Source organism: Protopterus annectens, chromosome 13.part0, assembly GCF_019279795.1.
Source record: "Protopterus annectens isolate FY-2018-M chromosome 13.part0, PAN1.0, whole genome shotgun sequence".
NCBI lineage: Eukaryota > Metazoa > Chordata > Ceratodontiformes > Protopteridae > Protopterus > Protopterus annectens.
The window spans coordinates 494,954,059-494,976,186 of NC_056747.1; the positions used below are offsets into that span (position 1 = coordinate 494,954,059).

Sequence of the window (22,128 nt, forward strand, 5' to 3'; positions counted from 1 at the left end):
CTAGCTATAGGGGCCTTATGGCAACAAACTCAGTCTGAGGTAATGGGGTTGGACTAAGGTATTATTGGTAGAGGGATGAGCTCGAGGTTTGGGCTTGGATCCATAGTCTAGAGATTGCGTCCGAGTTGAATCCCATGTGTTGAGGAAGAATGAAAATGGACAACACAGATGCCTAGTTATGGTGAGTACATAATTTTCAGTTATAAAAGTGTAGGCTGGATAAAATGATTTGTATAGTCTGTGAAATCAGAAATGATAAAATCATCATTTGTGAGTTACATTAGTCCCAAACTAGAGTACTGAGTAACAATATGGAGACCTTCTAAGAAAACAAGTATGAGTAAATTGGAAAGAGTTTAGCAGTAGTATAGTAAGGGCATCCATGGATGTGAACATTTAAGTTATTAAGACTAGAATATCTGAACCTGTACAGTATCTCCTATAGTTATTTAAGAGGATACCTGATTCAGGTATAAATGGTATTTAGAGGTAAGTATGTCTGGAAATGTTTGGGATTATAAAAAAATAGTAGAGAATCCTCATCTATGTAGAAGATTATATAGGAATGAGATATATACTAATTGGTTCTCTGAGACAGTAGCTGATGCATGAAATAAATTTCAAACTATATGAAATCAAGCACTAGTTAGATTTTTTTTTAAGAACAACTTGGACCTTATTGTGGGCATGACCGATCTGATGTTGTCAGTCTTCACTTAATCCTTGACAGTGGGTTCAGTTCCGAACCTCGGAAATGACCCGGTCATTTTTCTCAGCTCACGTCCTCCAAAAACTCTCGAGCTAAGCTCTACTCATAATGCTTCTCACAAGAATACCCCAGATCTCATTTGCCACTTCCTAGTGCCAGAAGCATTCTCTTCTCGGAGCTCTCGAGTGACAGCTTTTATTCAAATAACTTAAGTTTCTAATAACTTTCAACCTTTTTTCTGAGACTTTCTTATTCCACTATCCAGCTCCTCTTTAGTGTCTGTCATTAGTTTTATCCTTTTTTCCTTTCTACCAAATTGGTAAACCTAACCTACCATTATTGGTTAAGTACCATTGTTGGTACATTTTTCTGCCTTTGTTTCTAGCTATAGTCGTACATACACACACACACACACACACACACACACACATATATATATATATATATATATATATATATATATATATATATATATATATATATATATATATATATATATATATGTTTCTTAATTCCTCAACTATGTTTGTGTGTGTGTGAGATTATGATGGTGAACAAACCTAAAGGCACTTCTGGTTTCAAAAGATGCCAGAAGTGCGACTGAAAACTCCCAAATTCAGACAGACACTCTCTTTGTGTCTACTGTTTGGGTGCTATGCACCTCTAGGAAGACTGTGCGATTTGCCACAGTTTTAGTCATCGGGCTCTAGTAGACCATAAAAATAAGCTTATTTTAAAAGGACTACTAAAATCTGACTTTTATGAGGCCTTATCTGCCTCAAAATCTAAGAGAGATGTCAATTCTCCTTCCTCTTCCAGTAATCTTGAAAAATCTAAGAAGAGGAGCTGATCGGTTCTGTCAGTCTCGTTGGAACTGCCTTCTAAAATGTCAGAAATATCCGCAGTTCCAATAGCTTCCTTGGATCTGGTGGGAAAACAAATTTAAACTTTGGTGCCATTGGTGCAGGTCTCTGCACCAACTACTTTGGCACCGACTAATGTTTTGGACTCCCCCACTTTGGTGCCTTCTAAACCCTCAGTTCCCTCTGCCTTAGAACCTAAGGAGTTTTTCTTCAAGGACAGTCCTCGAATGAAGTATTCACCATCCATAGACCCACTTTTTGACCTTCCTCCCAGTCCTTTTCTAGATAGACCTTCTCCCTGGTCTCCTTCAGTTTCCTCGGTCCAATCCACCAAGAGCTTAACTGAATCTGATATCATTAGATTGGTGGACCCACTCCTAACGGCGAAGGTTACCTTCTTCTTCGGTTCCCACCATATGTAGCTCTGGAGCTTTACCATTTACACACCAGGTTTTGTGCCACCTCCAACTCCAGCTGAGTCTTTGGAGTCTCCAGTACCGACCCTTCCGGCCTTGACTATTTCGGTGCCAGTCAAACATTCTTCTCTTGCACCAGTAACTGCCTTGAGTTCTTTGGGGTTTTTAGACCCAGAGACCTCCCAGGGTCGAAGCTTCATTGTCTGTTCCGGGGGGCATGGTTCCACTCTGGCTTTTTCTGAGCTGTCCATGCCATTGGTGGTTTGGCACATGTAAGATCAACTTCAGCTTCAGACGCGGCTTCCTCGGTGCGGGGTAGGACCACAGTTCCAAAGGAGTCTATTTCAGTTCTGGGCTCCCATCCCCAGTGGGGAGCCTGCCTTCCAGGCTAGGGAGAGGGCTTTGTCCATTGTGGGCAGTCAGTCTATACCTCCCTTGTTGGACCAGGCATTTTGCCCTTCCCCTCGACTGGAGCTTCCTTCAGTCTCTACCCTTGGACAGCAGGCACAGAAGACTCAGGATTTAACCATGGTGGTCATGTCTTCTTCAGAATACCTCACCAGCCCATCCCACCAAGGAGGTACCCATAAAGAGAAAGTGTAAGAGGAAGCACTTAGACTCTCCTGAAGATTCTTACACTGAAGATACTGATTTCAATGAAGGGAAAGGTTCCTCAGTGTCACCCCCGGAAGATGTCTCCTTTGGAGACATTCTAGAAATCCTAAAACAGAGGGGTGGCTGGGCTTCCCTCCAGCCTTCCTCAGAGGAATCAGTAAATCTTGAATTTTTTCTTGCCCAACTGTCTACCTTCTGGATCTCTCCGTCTGCTGATGATCTTATTAAATTGATTGCTCAGCAGGCATGGAAAGTACCAGACTCCATTGAGCCAATTCCAAAGAGACCAGACCAGATCTTAGCCTCTCAAGATCAGCAACACTGGGCAAAGGGAATACCAGTAGATGCCATGGTGATAGTGGCAGCCACTAAGAAGGAACTTGCTGATGAAAGTCCTACTCTCCATCCTCTTAAGGAGTGGATGGTGGATAGATTTGGGAAGCACCTATATGCTTTATTCACCTTTGCACTCTGGCCCTTGAATTGCATGGCACATTGCACAAGACTTCAAAGGGATCTGATAAAACAGCTATCAGATACTTTCAAAGGAGCAGTAGCTGAAGACGTCCAAGACAAATTAACTTCTCAGCTAGCAACCCTAGATTAAATTTCCAGTTCGTACATGAGACTAATTTTGCATGCTGATGAAGGGACGATGAGGGCAGCGGGTTCAGGAATAACCATTAGACGTCATGCCTGGATGCGCTTATGTGAGTTTGTGGAGCCATTTAAGTCTTCTTTTGTCAACGCTTCCTTTGATGGAGCATCCCTTTTTGGTCCCAAAGTTAAAGACACTCTAGCCAGATGTGAGAAAGATGGAAAGACTTTCTTTCATGGGCGTACGCTTCTCCACTCCTCAATGGCCTTACTCCACGAATCAGAGAAGTGAGAGGCTATGGTTCAAGAAGAACCAGTGGCCTTTCCAGGACTCACATGGCAATGACTTCCCCCAGGGCAGAGGGGAAGTAATAATGGAAGATGCCGTTCATAAGGCAGATGTGGCCCACAGAGTCAGGGTTCCAGAGATTTCTTTCCTGGTAACTCCTATCAGCTTTCCTAAAAGGAGGCCCAGTTGTCATCCTCTGAAGGCAGTCGGGGGAAGATTATCCCTGCACCAAACTGCCTGGCTACAGATAACATCAGACAATTGGATGCAGAGGATTATAACCAGAGGTTACAATATCCATTTCTCAGAAGAGCCCAAGAAATTGAAAAGAATCCTAGACGTCCCACCCAGTCGCAAAAATGCAGCAGTCTTAGAAATTCAAAAACTGCTCATCAAAAGGGTCATCCATGCAGTCCCACCAGACCAGGTAGGATGCAGATGTTACTCAGGGTTCTTTAGTGCCAAAGAAAACAGGGTACTGGAGACCAGTTTTGGGATCTCAGCAAGTTGAACAGATCTGTTCAGTCCAAATTCCGGATGGTCACGGTACAGTCTATACTCTCCCTTTTAGGGAAAGACGATTGGATGTGCTCAGTAGATCTTCAGGATGTGTATTATCACAAGCAATCCAGAAGATTTCTGTGCTTCCAGCTGGGAGCCAGTCAATACCAATTCAGAGCCCTGCCCTTTGGTCTCACCACAGCCCCCAGCGTGGTCACCAAATGCATGGCAGTGGTAGCAGCTCACTTCAGACTTCAAGGATTCTGTGTGTTTCCATATCTAAATGACTGACTCCTCACTGCTCCGACCAGGCATCTACTATTACCTGCAGAGACAATGTCATTCAGATTTGCTCATCACTGTGAATCAGTGTAAATTATGAAAAAATCACACCTACAGCCAACCCAACAATTAGAATTCATAGGAGCAATGCTGAATACATACACAAACATTGCTTCCCTTCCTTTGGAAAGAGTGCAAAGAATAAGATCGCAGATCAGTCAAATTATTTGAAGCAAAAAAGTTCCAGCAAGGCTGCTGTTTCAAGCACTAGGGTCTGTGGCAGCCTCCATCACTTTGGTTCTGCTTGTGAGATATCACATGGTGATTCTTCAATGGCTTCTGGCATCCCAATGGTCCTTACTAAATCAACATATGTCCTATCCAGTAATGATAACCAACTTATGCAAGAGAGATCTGAGTTGGTGGCTTCATTCAGAAGAGATTTTGGCTGGCAGACCTTTTCTTCCCCTTCACCTCCAGGCCATAGTGATCAAGGATACATCCCAGATAAGGTGGGGGGCATTATCTGGAAAAGACAGTCCAAGGCACTTGGTCCCATTTGGAGGCCAACTTGCATATCATTATTTTAGAGATAAGGGCAGTGCTGTTAGCATTGCAAGCATTCCAAGAAACCCTCCCCCAGGAACGATTGCAGTTCAAGCAGACAACATGTCAGTAGTCTGGTACAGCAACAAGCAGGGGTAACCAGATCTTATCCTCTCTGTTGAAAAGCTCTCAGAGTTTGACAATGGGCAATTTCATCCAACTGCTTTCTAATAGTGACTCATATTCCGGGGAGCTCCAGTGTGATTGTGGATAAACTGAGCAGATGTATTCTAATGCCTCACAAGTGGTCTCTCAACCCACTGGTTGCGGAAAAGATATTCCATCACTGGGGCCAGCCTTGCAGTGACCCATTTGCATCACCCCTGAACATTAAGTACAGCAGCTACTTTGCCCTGATCCCCCTCTGCGGGTGTCACCAAGAGATGCTCTCCTACACGATTGGCCCTCTGATCTTATCTATGATTTCTCCCTATTCCCCTAATATCCCATTTTCTGAGGAAAGCCAACAGGTCAAAGGACAGAATAATTCTCATTGCCCCATTCTGGCCTCAACAGTTATGGTTTCCCTTTCTTTGGCCCCATCTAATTCGGAAACCTTGGACTCTTGACCCAGCTCCAGACCTAATGTCCCATCCAGATAGACTGGTTCATCCGAATCTGCAGAACCTCAAGCTCACTATGTACCTTCTCCAGTTTAATGATTGCCTGGCATTCCTTTCTCACTTTCCCAGTTCAACGAATCGTTCTGACCTGCCACAAACCTGTGACTAAGAAACTGTACTTTAACAAATGGCACAAATTTTCTACATGGGCATCAGAGACTAACATTGACCCTTACTTGATGTCACTCAATCAAGTCCTGGAGTTCTTGACTTTGCTTTCTGAAGCAGGAGCTTCAACCTTGATGATTCGAGTGCATGTAGCTGCAATCTCTAACTTTCATTCTGGTTTAAATGGCACATTCCTAATGTCCTACAAGCTTTGAAAAGCCTTTCTGAAAGGATCCTTAATGCTCGGACCTCCATGTAAAGAACCCTCTGAGCCTTAGGACTTGAATCTGGTACTCCAGTCTCTAATTTATCCCCCTTTTGAACCTTCCACAAATTGTGATGTAAAGTTCTTGTCCTTGAAAACTTTATTCCTGGTAGCTATTACTTCTGCAAGGAGGATATCTGAGATATGAGCTTTATCCTGCAAACCTCCTTATCTAATTTTTCATAAAGACAGGGTCTCCTCGTGTACAAATCCTTCCTTTTTACCAAAGATAGTATCCAAAACAAACCTTAACCAAACTGCACAACTCCCAGTTTTCTTTCCCAGCTTTTCAAATAAAGGTGAACATTGTCTACATTTACTATAAGTGCATAGACAATTGCTTTGGGGAAACCAGTTTCTAAAGTAAATTTGACTAGATGGCTAAGGGACTGTATTACCTTTGTGTACGACAAAAAGAATCTGCCACAACAAAGGCCTGTTAAAGCACATTTTACTAGAGTGGTAGCCATGTTTGCAGTTTTCTATTCTAGAGCTTATATAGATGATATTTGTGTAGTGGCTACATGGGCATCTCCACATATGTTTATTACTCATTACAAACTGGATCTGGTCTCTAGGGGATGAGCATTCTTCAGCTCGATGGTCCTCAGGAATATCCTTCCATGAGACCTCACAAGGTTTAGGTATCTAGGGACTCTGTCCTACTGTCAAGGAGTAAGTGGAGATTGACAACATCAGATAAAGAAGTTATTTCTTACCATAACGTTCCATCTGTGTTGTTGATCTTCATTTATCCTTGACATACCCACCCTCCTTTCCCCTGCCCTTCTGCTTCTTGGTGGATTGGATCCTTTCCTGACATTGGATTTTCAATTAGTGATGCAGATATGGTCTCTTTTCTGCTATTTTATGTCTGTCACTATTGTATGCAAACTCGATCTAAGGTATTCCTGCGAGGAGCATTATGGGTAGAGCTTAGCTCAAACCGAACCCACTGTCAAGTATAAATGAAGATCGACAACACATATGGGACATTATAGTAAGACATAAATTCTTTTTTTTTTTTTTGGCATATTGGCGAGCTAAAAGGATATTATTGCCAGTGCCACTGTATGTATGTTTAGTGTATGACTGTTTTATATGAATGACTGTGACTGTTGTTCTATATGAATGACTTCAGTTTATTTCATAAAGAAGGGTCATTTCTATTTCTCTGACCCACCATTTAGCATATAAGCCATGACCTCAAGTACAGTTGTCGGGGATTGTTTTTCCTTTAGGTATATGTCTTCCATGGACTAGAATGCTTTTCTACCACCTGGTGTCGACATTGAAAGTAGACTGATAACCCAAGCATCATCTACAGTCTTCTAGACTACTTATTGGTTTGTGGGATAGTACTAAACCAGACTACTATGCATTCTTCCATTATTTCTGTCACCTTACTCGGAAATAGACCTGAATTCCCTTATGCTATATCATATAGGATTTAAACTTTGCACTTGTGGATTATCCTTGTGTGCCTGCTTATGTTACCTGAATCTTCACTTCCAATACTGACTGCAAGCCTCAGAGCCCTTAAAACATGACTTCATCAGCTTAAGGTTTTATCATGACATCAGTGCTTATTCTGTATGTTAATCCGTAAAGTGAGGCAATCCTTATATTGCCTTCATGTTCATTTGTTCTGACTGCTTACACCCCCATACATGCACAGACATCTGCTGGATGCACTTGTATTTTCTGACTTTGTCTGATATTGACAAAAATGTTTTTTTTTCTTTCTAGCTGCAAATATGTAACAGGCAGCTTGAGTGATGATGGACAAATATCTCCTGTACATGTAATACTTGATCACTGGTGTTTTAGAAGAGCTTGTTTGTTGCTCTTGTGGGAATTTTACAGAAGGCAATCTGATGAGAAATGTTCGGACTGCATTAGCTTAGAATACTTTAGGCAGCTAGCATTTAGTATTTCATCTGAATATTCCATTTGAATGGCTATCTTACAGTTGCTGTGAACAACAAAGTTGATAAAATGCATTGCATATTGTATCTTTGGGTTGCACTTGTCTGACTCGACAACCTGCCCACCGTCTGATACAGTTTTTTGTAAATACTTAACTTCTGTTTAAGTAGAGTTGAAGGAAGGATGAATATCATTTTGTCAACCCACCAAGGAAGGTCCCTTCAAGAATCAACTGATACATTATTTACAGTATATTCTGACACACCTTTAGTTTTCTGGGATTGATTGTAGATTTCTAGGAACTATTTCAAGGGAGTTTAGAGTAATGAGTTGTATAGATTTGGGAGACTGTTCAACAGAGCCTTCAGAACATGTATCTGAGCTTGTCTGTTTATCTGTTTTCTCAGCTCACCAGAAGGACGACGAATTTGTATGCCAAATTGCATATGTATTTTATGTAACGGTTTATCAGGAGTCTACTAGGGATGTCATCATCAGAGAAACACGTATCCTTTCAAAGTTTAGGCCTGACAAGAATGCAAATGCATATCATTGCTCATGTGGCTAAACTGTGTATCTGCTAAAAGAGGAGCATTGTCAAGCAGTTCAGGTAAGTGCTCAGATGCAGAGTAAGTACAGAATGGAGTTTGATGGTAAAACTCTGTTGCACCTGTAAGATTTGAGTAGGCTGCAGTAAGGGCTGTGCTCTACATGTATACATTTACCATGATCCTTAACATTTGCTGAAGAAACAATGTGATGTGAAATTGAACTCTCTTGTCTCTTATGTTAACAGCCTTTCTTATCTGTAAGGATAAATACTCCCTGAATTCTGCAAAGTGAATTGGAATGAAACAACCACTTCCTGCTTGTACTGTTGCAGTAATACCAGAAGGTGGTTCTCAATCTGAAATAAGTGTAAAGGGGTTTTAAAGTCCCAGGTTATAAAGTATCCATCTTATTGGACCCAGTATGTGTTCCTATATCTTGCCTGTTATACACCTGTACATAAGAGTAAAGTGATAATCTTATTACTCTCTTCATGTATTTGTCTTATTCCACACTATAGATTTTGATAGTAAATACTTTTGTACCCAGTTGAATTGGGTAAGATGTAACTTACTGAAATAAGAGAAACTGATGTTACATTCAATAATAGGTCTTGCTAATGTTTTGTACAGAAAGATTAAATCTGTTTATCCTACATTTTACAGTTATTAGAAAGAGAGGTATTACTCTGCAAGCCTTTTCAGTTAAACATGATTTGGAGATAGAGTAGTACCATTGCCTGTAAATGTGACAGTACAGGTGCACCAGTGCTACACATTGGCGTCAAGATGACTGGCACTGATGGAGTTTAAATCTGATGACTGACCACCAAGAGTAAAGAATTAATAAGAAAGTGCAAATAAAACTGTTTCAATAGCTACTTTACAAAGTAAAACTTGGCTGCAAGAGCATAAAGAGAGTAAGCACTGCTGTACTGGGCATGGGATTCCACCCTCCACACCCAGACTGAATTGCACACAGGTGACTTATAAGGCTGAGTCTTTGGTCCAGCACTGCTAGGCCCCTGTTTCACTACTGTCTTTGTGAACCAGTGTCTTCCAGTGCTTCTTTATACATAACTACATTTCACACAAAATATTATTTTCACACGCAAACAACTCCCATGGGAGTCTGACAGAATTTAACAATTCACCAAAGCTTTCTACCAGGCATGGCAGTACAGTCATCACACTGGAAAAGCCACAGACTTCCACTTACCTGCTATTCTTAAGTCAAGCAAAGTATGAAATATGTCAATTAATATTTTTTTACTGGCAGTAGGCCTTAAGCAGTACAATGTAAGAGGTATATTTTAACAAGAACCTTTATGTATATTAACTTTAACTAGTCAAATGGGAGGCCACGGTGGTGCAGCGGTTAGCATTGCCACCTCACAGAAAGAGGTTCTCCTGTCTGTTTCTGGAGTGCTATTTGTGCGGAGTCTGCATGTCCTCCCTGCAGTCGTGTGGATTTCCTCCAGGTGCTCCAGTTTCCTCCCACATCCCAGAGACATACTGCGAGGGATTGGACACACTAAAGTGGCCTTAGATGCAAGTGTGTGCCTTCTGTGGAAGGTTAAGTGCTGGGCTGGCAACTCAACACTGTAAAACTTCACTGCCAATAGTTCTGCGGACTGTTGTTCTGCTGTGGTGACTCCTAATGGGAAAAGCCGAAAGGAGAAGAAGGAGAACTTTAACTAGTCAAATACATGCCTGTCTGGAAAGTGGCTATAATTTCTCCTCACCAACACCAAAAGAATAGTCCTTGCTCTCTGAGAACCACTTACCAAGTTGACCGCTGTCCTTTCTCTTGACCATTAGACTGCACTTTGTAAGACAGTTACTTTTGCGTCAATAGCTTCTTGGTATCTGCATTCAGTAAGGGAAAGAAAACTTGTTCTACTTTGTGCCTCTTTGCTAATTGCTCGACACTGACTGTAAAAATTATTGCTTTCTGTAATAATCAGATTGTGTGTCTGAAGCCCACTACCCTGCCTCCGGTTCCCACCCACCCATTTATTTCACTTTACTCTACCATTATAATTCCCACATGTCCCTATCATTTGTGACACCAGCTCCCTGCACCCTGCCTCCATACAACTTTACTACTATCACAGAAACACTCCTGTTTCTATTCACACATTTCCCAGCTTCTGACTAACATTTAACATCATTACTAATAAGTGTTCTCCCTCCCATAGTGCTTTGCACTTTATCCACTCCTACACAGACCCCTCCCCATCAGTTCCTGTAAGCCATTCATGAACAATGCTCCCTCTTCCATTCATCCCTGCAATCTTTCCTCATATACTGCAAGGAGATTAATATTTATCTCTCATCTCATCCTGTATAATATCTCTCAGCCTTATCCTCACTTCTCTGCATTTCTTACACCCTCTACCTTCAATCTCTCTATATTATTACACAATTAGATCAGTACATTTTTGCTTTACTACCCTTCCTTACCTATACCTATCCTACACTGTAAACTAATCCCCATCACATACATTCATCCTCATTTATATTACTACTCCATACACCTTTGCTCTTAAACATCTACAGATTTCAAAATGACCTATGTCCTTACAGGCTAAACACAATCTATTGTTCTGCATTTCAACTTTTCCTAAATAAACCCTGCCTAATTCTTAGGTTAATTACACTTTCACCTTCTATCTTTTCACACTCCTCACTTTATTACATTTAAGAAATATCTTTCTCTTACAGTTCTTCATACTTGTACCTCTTCTCCTGCTTGCACACTTGATATCCACTGCCTTCACAAACCCTACAGAATTCGTATATTGTACCTTCCAAGCAAAATACTTCTGAAATTCATTTCCCAATTATACACAGTTATCCAAAGCAACAGCCATTTTACATATTGGGTATTAAATATAAAGTCAAACAAAAATACCTGTACCATCATACCTCTATAACCATATAAAAGTTAGGGCTAGTAACATCTACCCAAACCCATGCCCAACTCAGCACATTCAGGCACCATATAGCATATCTCCATCAGCTCCTTCATCACTATGACCTCACCCACAGTCCTACCTTGGCCTTCATATACACCATACCAACTTAGAAGTATTTATAACAAACTCTCTGAAGTACATGCAAGGCTAGCACTACACACTCCAGACAGACATCTTAGCTGCCACAGAACTCTGGCTCCACCAACAATCAAAAACTGATTAAATTGCCCTGCTAGGCTATAACATAAACAGATTAGACAGAACAAACAAAAAAGCCGTTGGTGTCAATATTTTCTACAAATACACAGTAGATATCTACCTTTCCCCCCACAGGCTGCCAATTTTCTCTAACTCAGAGATCCTATTAGCTATGCTAAAACTAAATGCTGACAGGACATTCACAATATTGGGTCTGTATTTACCCACATGTAACAATGCTAAAACTCTGCAAGATAGTCCCTGCTGGTCCTTCTCAAAAATCCCCATTGCAACCACAGTAGCGGGTGATGTTAATATAGATTGGCAAACCGTACAGTTTGAAAATCCAACCAATAATATACACCTGTACAAGTTCACCCAACTTATAACCACTCCAACTATAGATATACCAAAGCCATAGCCTGATAATCGGTGCTTAATTTGGTTCATAGATTAGTACTAGAGTAACAATTTTAACCCTAGTGTAGTAAATTACCCTATATGAGTATCAAACCCTGCGCCTTATGTCTATAAGGTAAACACCTTAACTATTGTACCAGCCTTTCCAAATAAAATAGTATTCCATAGAAGTCTAATCACTTACCAGTCTACACATTAAGATACCAAATAAACAGACCTAGCACACATTACAGCCAGGTGAGAAAACTTACTACTTTTAATGAAGACTCTTTTATTAATGCACTATATATCCCTAACTGGGAATCACTAAAGACTCTCTCCATAGAGGATGCTGTCACCGACTTCAATAGAATGTTCCTAAGTGTTCTAAACACACTAGCCCCCTCAGAATAAAAAGAGTCAAAGCTTAGCTAACCCTGTCATGTGGCTATCCTTTACAACTAAACAACTCATGAAACAAGACAAAGCATAAAAGACCTGTAAAAAAAATAAATCAGCTCCTACTTTACTAACTTATAGACAACTAAGAAGCCTAACAAAACAACTTATCACCACAAATAAGAAAACCTACTAGTCAACCAGCCATAACATACACACTAATAGTCCAAAACTCTTCTGGGACTCGGTTTAATGCAGGACAAGTTACACAGAAAACATCATACACACAGAAACAAAATGATACCATATCCAACCAATTCAATTGCCACTTTATACAGGCAGCACAGTCATTAGCCAACCAGGTGACTGATTAAGCTCTTGAGGTCCAAACTCAATCAAATAACCTCCTTCAACATTTCTCCTTCCAGTCAGTTCTCAGTAATAGTATTAATAAATACTTCAAAAAATTAAAGCTTACTGCAAGGGTCCCTGACAGTCTACCTGGTGAATATCTTAAATTAGCAGCTGAAGCTATTGCAGATCCTGTTTTAATCTTGATAAGTCAATCCGGATCTGAAAGTAAAACCCCCTCATTATGCAAAAATTAATTCATTATTCCACTTCAAATCGAAATATGACTAAATAATTCATAATTACATCTAAATCTTTCAAAAACTAAATTACTGCTCTTGTCTCTAAAACACATCACTGCCAAAATATCACTGTTCACTGTCATCTCTGCCAAAACCACAATGGAAGAACAGATAAACCACACAAAATTACTGGGTGTCATCATAGATGACCAGTTGAAATTCAGTCACTATGAATCACACATGGTTAAAAAATTATCAAAAAATTATATACATTATAGAGAGTAAAACGTATCTCACTGACAGAGACAGAAGATGTATAGTCTGTAGTTTCTGACTGCCATCTCTCCTCTGGCTTCACTAACTCTCAAGTCTCACAACTGTCCAAACTTGAACAATGCTGTAATAAATTAGGCAAATTTGCAATAAACTGTAATAATAGAACTCACCACTGCCTAGCTCTCATAGAATTAAATTGGTTAGAACTACCACACTACTTAGCTGTTTCATAGCTAACTACAATACACAGACTTCTCTGTAAGCCAGAAAATTGCCCAGCCCTTAAGAACTAAATAGAACACTACTCCTCCAATAGAATTTTACACTCTAGAAAAAAATCACTAAAATTAGATCATCTCATAATTCTTTATAGTCAAATAGTGTTGGTAAACTGTGTAACCATATCCCAATACCACTGATTTTTTTCAGAATGCAAACATTTAAAACACAACTAAAAGTTCACCTGTCAAGTCACTGGATCTAATTCTGTACATCTCCAGGATAAATGCTGTAGTATTCAACTTGCCATATCGTCAGAACATTTCATCTGATGTTGTTAATCTTCATTCCTTCCTTACTGATGGGTTATCAGTTCCATCCTCGGAACTGAGCCTGCCTTATTCCAAGCTCGCGTCAGCCAAAAACACTTGAGCCAAGATCCTACCCAGAATGCTCTGCTCCCTGTTACCTCAGATCTCGTTTGCCGCGTTGCTGTACAGACATGTCAAGCCACTCTCTCTCAGCTAAGTGAATAATTTCTTGAAAGTTTCTATATTGTTAGTGCTTTAAAAGTTTTCAGTCAGTTACTATTTCTATACTCCTACCCTATCATAACTTTAAGACTCTCTCCCTTTAGTTTTCTTCCCCTTTATTACCCTTTTCTTACCTTTGAGGTAATTCTTCATTACCATCGTTGGTAATCCTCCCTTTCTCTCTTCTTACCCTTCTGGGTAGCTTTTCTCAACTCTTTGGTACTGTCGTTCTTCTCCACATCATTATGTTGGATAAGAAAAGTAGTGTTGGTTTCAAGCAGTGTAAGGACTGCGGCCGTAAGTTACCGGTTTCTGATGGCTATGATTTATGTGTCTATTGCTTGAATGTCTCCCACCTTTCAGTGGATCCCCAATGTGGGATTTGAAGAAATTTTTCGACCAGGACTCTCAATGAAAGAAAGAACAAGTTAATCCTGAAAGATCTCCTTAAAACTCCTTTCTGTGAAGCTATCTCTGGGTTGGAGGGCTCACCCCCTCCTGCTAAACCCTGTAAGAGGCGTTCTTCTTCTTCCTCCTCAAGGTTGCTCACTTCATCTCCCTCTGGAGATTGCAGGGAGTCGATTCATAAAAAGGTAAAAATTTCCAGTCCGGCACTGCCATCTGTGGCTCTTTTGGCTCCAGGTTCGGCACTGCCCCAGTTGATTCTTGCTCCAGCTATGTCCTCTTTATCTCCATCTGCACCGGAGTTCCCAGTGCAGACACTTACGGCTCTGACAGTTTCGTTGCAGCCTTTACCGCACCGTCTTCACAGGCACAGTCTCCTTCTGCACTGTTGGTGCAATCTCCTTCGGCCCTGAGTTTGACGATCCTGTCCTCTAAGGTGCAGACACCTTTGACACTGACATGCTCTTCGGTGCAGTCCTTTTCAGCACCGTCATTAGTACCAGTGAAGACATCTTCCTCGACGGCACCCTACTCATCGGTGCAGACACTTGCCACACCGCCCCTTATGGTGCAGACACCTTTCATTTCTATGGCGCTGCCTTCATCGGCCAGACTACCTCAATACCATTCTCCTTGGTGCAGACACCCTCAGTGCCGAGCTCTACACCACTCGAACTAGCACGGACCAAGTACTCTCCTTCTTTGGATCTGTTTGTTGGTAACCAATATAGCCCTTTTCTAGAAAGGCCAGAATCGCCTTCAGGTTTCTCTATGAGGTCGACAAGAAGCCTCTCTGAACAAGATGTGTTGCGGCTTGTCAACCAGTTGCTTGTGGCCAGGGGTCTCTCTCAACCGTCTAAAGCTATGTTCCCTCTTTTAGGTGAATGTATTTCTCCACAGACTCCAACGTACCCTCTTCCTTTGACTTCCATGCAGGCATCGAAGCCCCTTCCTCCGACCCCAATAGTGGACCTCACTTTGGAGCTGGTGTCGTCCTTGTGGCCCTCGGTGCACTGGGCATCAGGCTCTTCTCAGGCTAGTGGCTGTGTCATGGGGGAGGGCATTCTTGGTTCCACGCTGATTTTTTTCTATGGCACCATCCAGGAATCCTCCCTCCCTTACCGCTCCACAGCCCTCTTGAGACTCCTGGTCTGGGGGTCGGCTCATTGGAGTGGGGTGTGACCCCGGTTCCGAGGTTGTCATGCTTGGTTCCGGGCTCCCATCCCTCTTTGGGTGGTCTGGTCTTCCAGACCATGGCGAGGGCGCTTGCCTCCCCTGGCAACCCCCCCCATGTTGGAGTCTTCTCCTCCCTCTGTGCCGCAACTGTCACAAGCTGCAACCACTGGGCACAAGGGCCTCAGGTTTCTCGTCCTCAGGAGTCCCCCTCTTTGCAATCTTCCCTAGACCTCCCCACTGAGGAAGTACCTTGCAAGGTTTTGTGCAAGAGGAAGCACATGGATTCCACTGAGGAGTCTTTGACCGAAGATATGGACTTTGATGATGGGGAAGGGTCCCCATGGTCAACCTCTGATGAGGTGTCCTTTGGTGGCATTCTCGAGATCCTAAGACAGAGGGGTGACTGGAAGTCCTCCAATCCTTCCTCAGAGGAATATGTATTCCTGCAGGCCTTTTGTGCTTGGCCACCTACTTCCTGGGTTACCCTGCTGGCTGATGATCTTGTCCAGCTCATCGTCCAGCATGTATGGAAGGCTCCTGACACTCTGGAAGCTATACTGTGGAGGTCTGACAAGATTTTATCTCCCCCAGCTGAGCATCCCCATTGGTCAAAATGTTTTCCAGTAGATGCCATGGTGGTGGCAGCTGCAACCAAGAAAGACTTGGCAGGAGAGAGCCAGACTGTCTATTGCCCAACAAGGAGTCCCTGGTGATAGACAAACTTGGGAGGCATGTGTTTGCTTCATCGACCTTCGCCGTAAGGTCCTTGAACTACTTGGCACACTTTACAAAGCTCCAGAGAGATCTTATCAACCAACTTTCTGAAACCTTGGCAGGAGCTGTTTCTGATGAGGTCCATGACAATATAGCTTCTCAGATAGCTACCCTAGAATCCATATCCAATTCTTCCATGTGTCTTATTTCACACGCAATGGAAGGAGCAGCTAGAGCGGCAGGGGCAGGTATAGTTATGAGGTGACATACCTGGATGTGTCTCTGCGACTTTGCGGACTCTTTAAGGCTTCCTTTATTAACGCTCCCATGAAGGCCGCTTTTTTGTTTGGTCCTAAAGTTAAAGATACACTGGCAAGGTGTGAACATGATGGCAAGACCCTATCTGCCGTTGGTGTCAGACACTCCACTCCTCAATGATTCTACTCCAGAAATCAGAGGAGCTGGAAGATGTGACACAGAAAATCACAGGGCTCTTTCCTTGATGCACATGCTGAGTTCTGCCCTAGAGGCAGAGGGGAACTCCAAAGGAAGATGCCCCTTTTGGGGCAGAGGAGATCCACGAAACCGAGGTTCCGGAGATTCTTTCTCTGGCCAACCCTATTAGCGCTCCTGAAGCGTTGCCCGACTGCTCACCTCTGGAAGTGATCGGGGGTCATTTTTCCTTGTACCCTACTGCCTGGCGGAACATAACCACCGATTCTTGGGTACAACAGATAATATCCAGAGGCTATCGCGCATCCCCTTCCATCTCTGGCCAACCTCATCCAGAGACTTACCCGATGTTCCACCCAGTCAAAGGGAAGCAAGGTAAGCAGCAGCACATGAAATCTCAAAGCTGCTACAAAAAAAGGAGTCATCCAAATGGTCCCCCTAGACCAGATAGGATCCGGTTTTTACTCAAGGTTCTTTTTGGTACCCAATAAGACAGGGGACTGGGGACTGGGGACTGGAGACTGGTTCTGGATCTCAGCACACTGAACAAATTTGTAAAAACAGAGAAATTCTGGATGATCATGGTTTAGTCTATCCTTCCACTTCTGGAAGAAGATGATTGGATGTGCTCTGTACATCTTCAAGATGCGTATTACCATATAAAAATGGACAAGCACTCAAGAAGATACCTCCGCTTCCACAGAGGAGCCAGTCACTACCAATTTTGAGCACTGCCCTTCGGTCTCTTTACAGCCCCAGAGTGTTCAAATGCATGGCAGTGGTCATCGCTTGCCTGGGACTTCAAGGATTACAGGCATTTCTATACCTAGACGACTGGCTCCTCACCGCACCACCAAGTGTCTACTGGAAGAAGCCCTAGACTACAATCTTCTCACAGCACAATGCCTGGGAATCACTATAAACTGGGAGAAGTCCAACACGACCCCAGCACAGTCTAGAATTCTTCGGGGTACTGTTGGATATGAGGAATTGCACAGCATCTCTTCCGGATCACATACTTCAAAGAATAAGACAACAGGTTCAGCCACTGCCCTTTCACCACAAATCTTCTGCTCGGTCCATACTACAACTCTTGGGGTCAATGGTAGCCTCGATTACCATTGTTCCTCTGGCCAGATTCCACATGAGTCTTCTCCAGTGGTTGCTCCTCACTCAGTGGTACCGTCTACAACACCCTTTGTCTTTTCAGATAAGTGTAACTGAGAGATGCAAGCAAGATTTGCTCTGGTGGATGTCTCAAACCCCCCCAACAATGGTCTCGTCCTTTCAGCTGAAAGCCACGGTGACCATGGATGCCTCCCTGATGGGGGGGGCTATGTCAAGGAAACTCGGTTCAAGGCACCTGGTCGGAGACAGAGGCTCTTTTGCATATCAGTGTCCTGGAACTGAGGACGGTGCTACTAGCGTTGCAAGCATTCCATTCCATCCTTCCATCAGGGACTATTGCGATCTAATCAGACAACATGTCAGTGGTCTGGTACATCAACAAGCAAGGGGGCACCAGATCTTATCCATTATGCTGAGAGGCCTTGAGAATATTGCAATAGCTTCCAACCACTTTCTAATTGCAATGCACATTGCCAGGAGCTCCAGTGTGATAGCGGACAAGTTGTGCATGTGCATTCTACAACTTCATGAGTAGCCCCTCAACCCTGTTATAGAGGCAAGAATTTTCAACCATTGGGGCCAGCCTTGCTGTGACCTATTCACCTCCCCAACCAACTACAAGTGCAGCAACTATTTTGCCCTGATCCCACCTCAGGGACAGTCAACAAGAGACACTCTAGTCCACGCTTGGCCCTCAGGTCTACTTTATGCTTATCCTCCTCATCTCCCAATTTCTGAAGAAAGCACGGCAGTTGAAAAGCAAAGTGATCCTCATTGCTCCATATTGGCCTCAACAAGTTTGGTTCCCCTTCCTCTGGCCTCACCTGCTAGATCGACCATGGATCCTCAATCCATCCCCAACGTTGATCTCCCATCGGCAGGGTCTGACCCTGAAGCTGACAGCTTGGTTTCTCCACTTCCTATGACTGCCAGGCAGGATAACCTTTTGTGTCGGTGTGCAATATTCTTAACGCATCTCATAAATCGTCCACCAGACCAATCTATCTCAGTAAATGGAAAAGGTTTTCATTATGGGCAGCGAATAAACAGTTAGACCCCTTGTCAGCCCGTTTCAGTGGTCTTAGATTACTTATCACATTTTTTCCAATCTGGGGTATCAGACTCTACTATTTGTGTTCATTTAGCTGCTATTTCAAATTTCCACATTGGCTTTCAGGATTCTTCACTCATGTCACATCGACTCTGTAAGACTTTCTTGAAGGTTGTTCTTCACCTAAAACCTCCCTTTAGAGAACCAGTACAACCTTGGGATTTGGCCTTGTTTCTATAAGCCCTAACAGCTCCCCCCTTTGAACCAGTGTCTTCATGTGATTTAAAGTATCTCTCTTGGAAAGCTGGTTGCAATTACATTGGCCAAACATTTGTCAGAACTTCAAGCATTATGCATCAAATGTCCCTACCTTATTTTCCATAAGGATAGAGTATCACTGAGAATTAATTCTTCCTTTTACCAAAAGTGGTGTCAGAGTGGTCTATCAGCCAGACTATTGACTTTCCAGTATTTTTTCCTAATTATTCTAATAAGGGATAGTATTGCTTGCACTCCCTGGATGTTCATAGGCAAATACAATTTTATTTGGACAGAACAAAATCTACCTGTAAATCAGATCATCTGTTTCTGGCCTTTTCTGGACCAAGACTAGGTCATCCTGTCTCAAAAGTTACATTGGTGTCATGGCTGAGAAATTGCATTTCCTTTATCTACAACAAGAACAATATCACCTTGCCTCACAGACTGAAAGCACATTCTACAAGGTCTATGGCAACTTCAGCAGCTTTCCATGCTAGGGCTTTCCTCAATGATATTTGCCCAGCTGCGACTTGGGCCAAACCTCAGACTTTTATCCTTCATTACAAATTGGATTTGGCCTCCAGAGGTAGAGCTTCTTTTGGCTCCATGGTGTTCAGGAATATCCTTCCATGAGGGCCACCCAGGGATACACATAGCTAGGGACTCTGTCCCATCAGTAAGGAATGAACGAAGATTAACAACATCAGATAAAGAAGTTATGTTTTACCATAACGTTCCATCTGTGTTGTTGATTTTTGTTCATTCATTACTCCCCACCCTCCGTCCCCCTCCAGAGGTTTCTGGTTGATCTCATATACTCCTTTATTGTAGGTCTGTTATGACCAGAGGTAGCCTCTACTTTTGTCTATCAACTTGCAAACTCAATCTGAGGTAGCAGCGAGCAGAGCACTCTGGGTAGGATCTTGGCTCGAGAGTTTTTGGCTGACACGAGCTTGGTATAAGGCCGGCTCAGTTCCGAGGACGGTACCGATAACCCATCAGTAATGAATGAACGAAGATCAACAGCACAGATGGAATGTTATGGTAAGACATAACTTCTTTTTTCTGTCAGAATCCTATGTCCCACAACCAGTCTTCACCAATACCAGAATTGTTTTACTGGCATTTCCCAGCTCTATACATTGTTTTGCGGCACTGCTCACCCCACCTCTATAATTCAAATGTAAACCTTATGATAGCCATATATGTAATTGTCTCTTAACTGCTTTATAGCCCACATCTTAACTACAATATTAACATTTATGCCATACCTAGTTCCTTCCCTTACCTCCATCGAAGTTTTAAGCACTGATCACATTTTCTAATGTATATCTGACAAACACACTAATGCATCTCTTCAAATGTGCAATGTTCAACATGTGTTAATGCATAAATATATTTTATGTGTAATAGTTGCCTCTTTTTTCATTTGAATGTAATCTAATTAGCAGATGTGTATGTACTTTTTGATGTATATTATTTTAGGTCTTATGTATATTACTGAATGTCTGTTTAAAATGTGTGAAATATGTTGGAGCTTTTCTCCCTGGGCCCTCACTGAAAAGGATTTTTTGATTAAACCCAGTAAACAAAAGCAAAATAAAGTACAGCTTTAAAGTACAGCTTGCTAACTAGCAGTGTAAATAACGGATGTTAAGTTGTCAATCTCGTCTTCATTCTTGCTTGATGGGTTCGGAGCCGATCCTCGGCTCCGACTCGGCACTTGCTAAGCTCGAGAGTCACTTTTACCAGCTCGAGGCAGCCCCACATCCCATGATGCAAGGCGGTAAGTACCCAGATCTCGTTTGCCGCTTCGCTGATGAGGTCCTCCTTTTACCAGCTCCTGGTAAGTGATTCTAATATTACTATTTTTGCCCCCTTTCTTCAAAAAAACTTTAGATATTTAGTTTAAATACAGTTTTAGTCCCCTTCTGACAAGTATTTTCCCTGTCTCCTTAAAATTTCTAGTCAGACTTTCTCCCATCCCATCCCCCCCCTTGTTAGGGTGTGTGTCTGTGTCTCTTGTTAATAGTTTTATATATTTTAATTTCCTAGACTAGTGTTGTGTGTGTGTGTGATTCACTATGTCTAAGGAAAGGGTCTCAGGCTTTAAGAAGTGTGACTCGTGCTGTCAGAAGATGTCTCTGACAGACGGTCACACTTCTTGCCTTTACTGCCTGGGGCCTCTTCACCTGCAGGACTCCTGTGCTATATGTCACTTTTTCAGCCAGAGAGTCCTGCAGGAAAGAAGGAATAAATTAATCTTGAGGGGCCTTCTTAAGCCAGAGGGCTCTCCGGCTAAGTCGGCTCCATCTAAGACTTCAAAGTCTTCCAAGGCCCAGGCTTCTGTGTCCAAGCCTGTGGCCTCGGCTCCGACTCTTTCTGAGTCGAGATCGGCTCGGCTGGAGCCGATTCTACTGTTTTAACCTTCCGGCACCGATGGCTATCGGTGCCGATTCTGGTTCGACCACTGCGGTGTCGGCTCCGATCGGTTCCGACCACCATGTGGCTCAGGCATCGGTGTCGGCTCCGATCGGCTCCGACACCGTTACTTTTGTGGCTGTATCGGCTCCAGCTGGAGCCGATCAGCTACCTGTCGGCTCCGATAAGTTGTCGGCCGGCAGTTTCAGTGGTTTCATCGGCTCGATGGTTCCTTCGAGGAAGAGGTCTAGGTCCCCTTCCTTGGAGCCGATACTTCGGCTCGGCTTCGCCTCTCTCGGAACGGAGCCATCGGAGCCGATCTTCAAGGTCATCCAGGCTTTCTGACCATGATTTAGAGAGAGTGGTCAGTAGATTACTTAAGTCACAGGCATTGGCCCAAATGTTACATAGTCCGTCTCAGCAGACGACTATTGGTCCACACCCCATTGCAGTTCCTCCTTCAACTCTACCCCAGAGATTGGAGTTGGAGTCTTCGGGAATGGTTACTGCTACGGCTGAGGGACAGATACCCCCTTCTGTTCCTTCAGCCTCTACTCTTATCTCCTCTTC

The 22,128-nt window shown here is 42.9% G+C and overlaps 1 protein-coding gene across 1 annotated transcript in view; it reads left to right on the forward strand.

Moving 5' to 3' along the window:
- The window catches only part of LOC122787922 (kinesin-associated protein 3-like), an 815,339-nt gene extending 806,968 nt beyond the window's left edge, over positions 1 to 8,371 (forward strand). Inside the window, exon 8 of the mRNA XM_044054849.1 lies at positions 8,211 to 8,371. Coding sequence (XP_043910784.1) covers positions 8,211 to 8,371 — 161 coding nt within the window. The remainder of the gene's footprint in view (positions 1 to 8,210) is intronic.
- Positions 8,372 to 22,128: the final 13,757 nt, after the last annotated feature.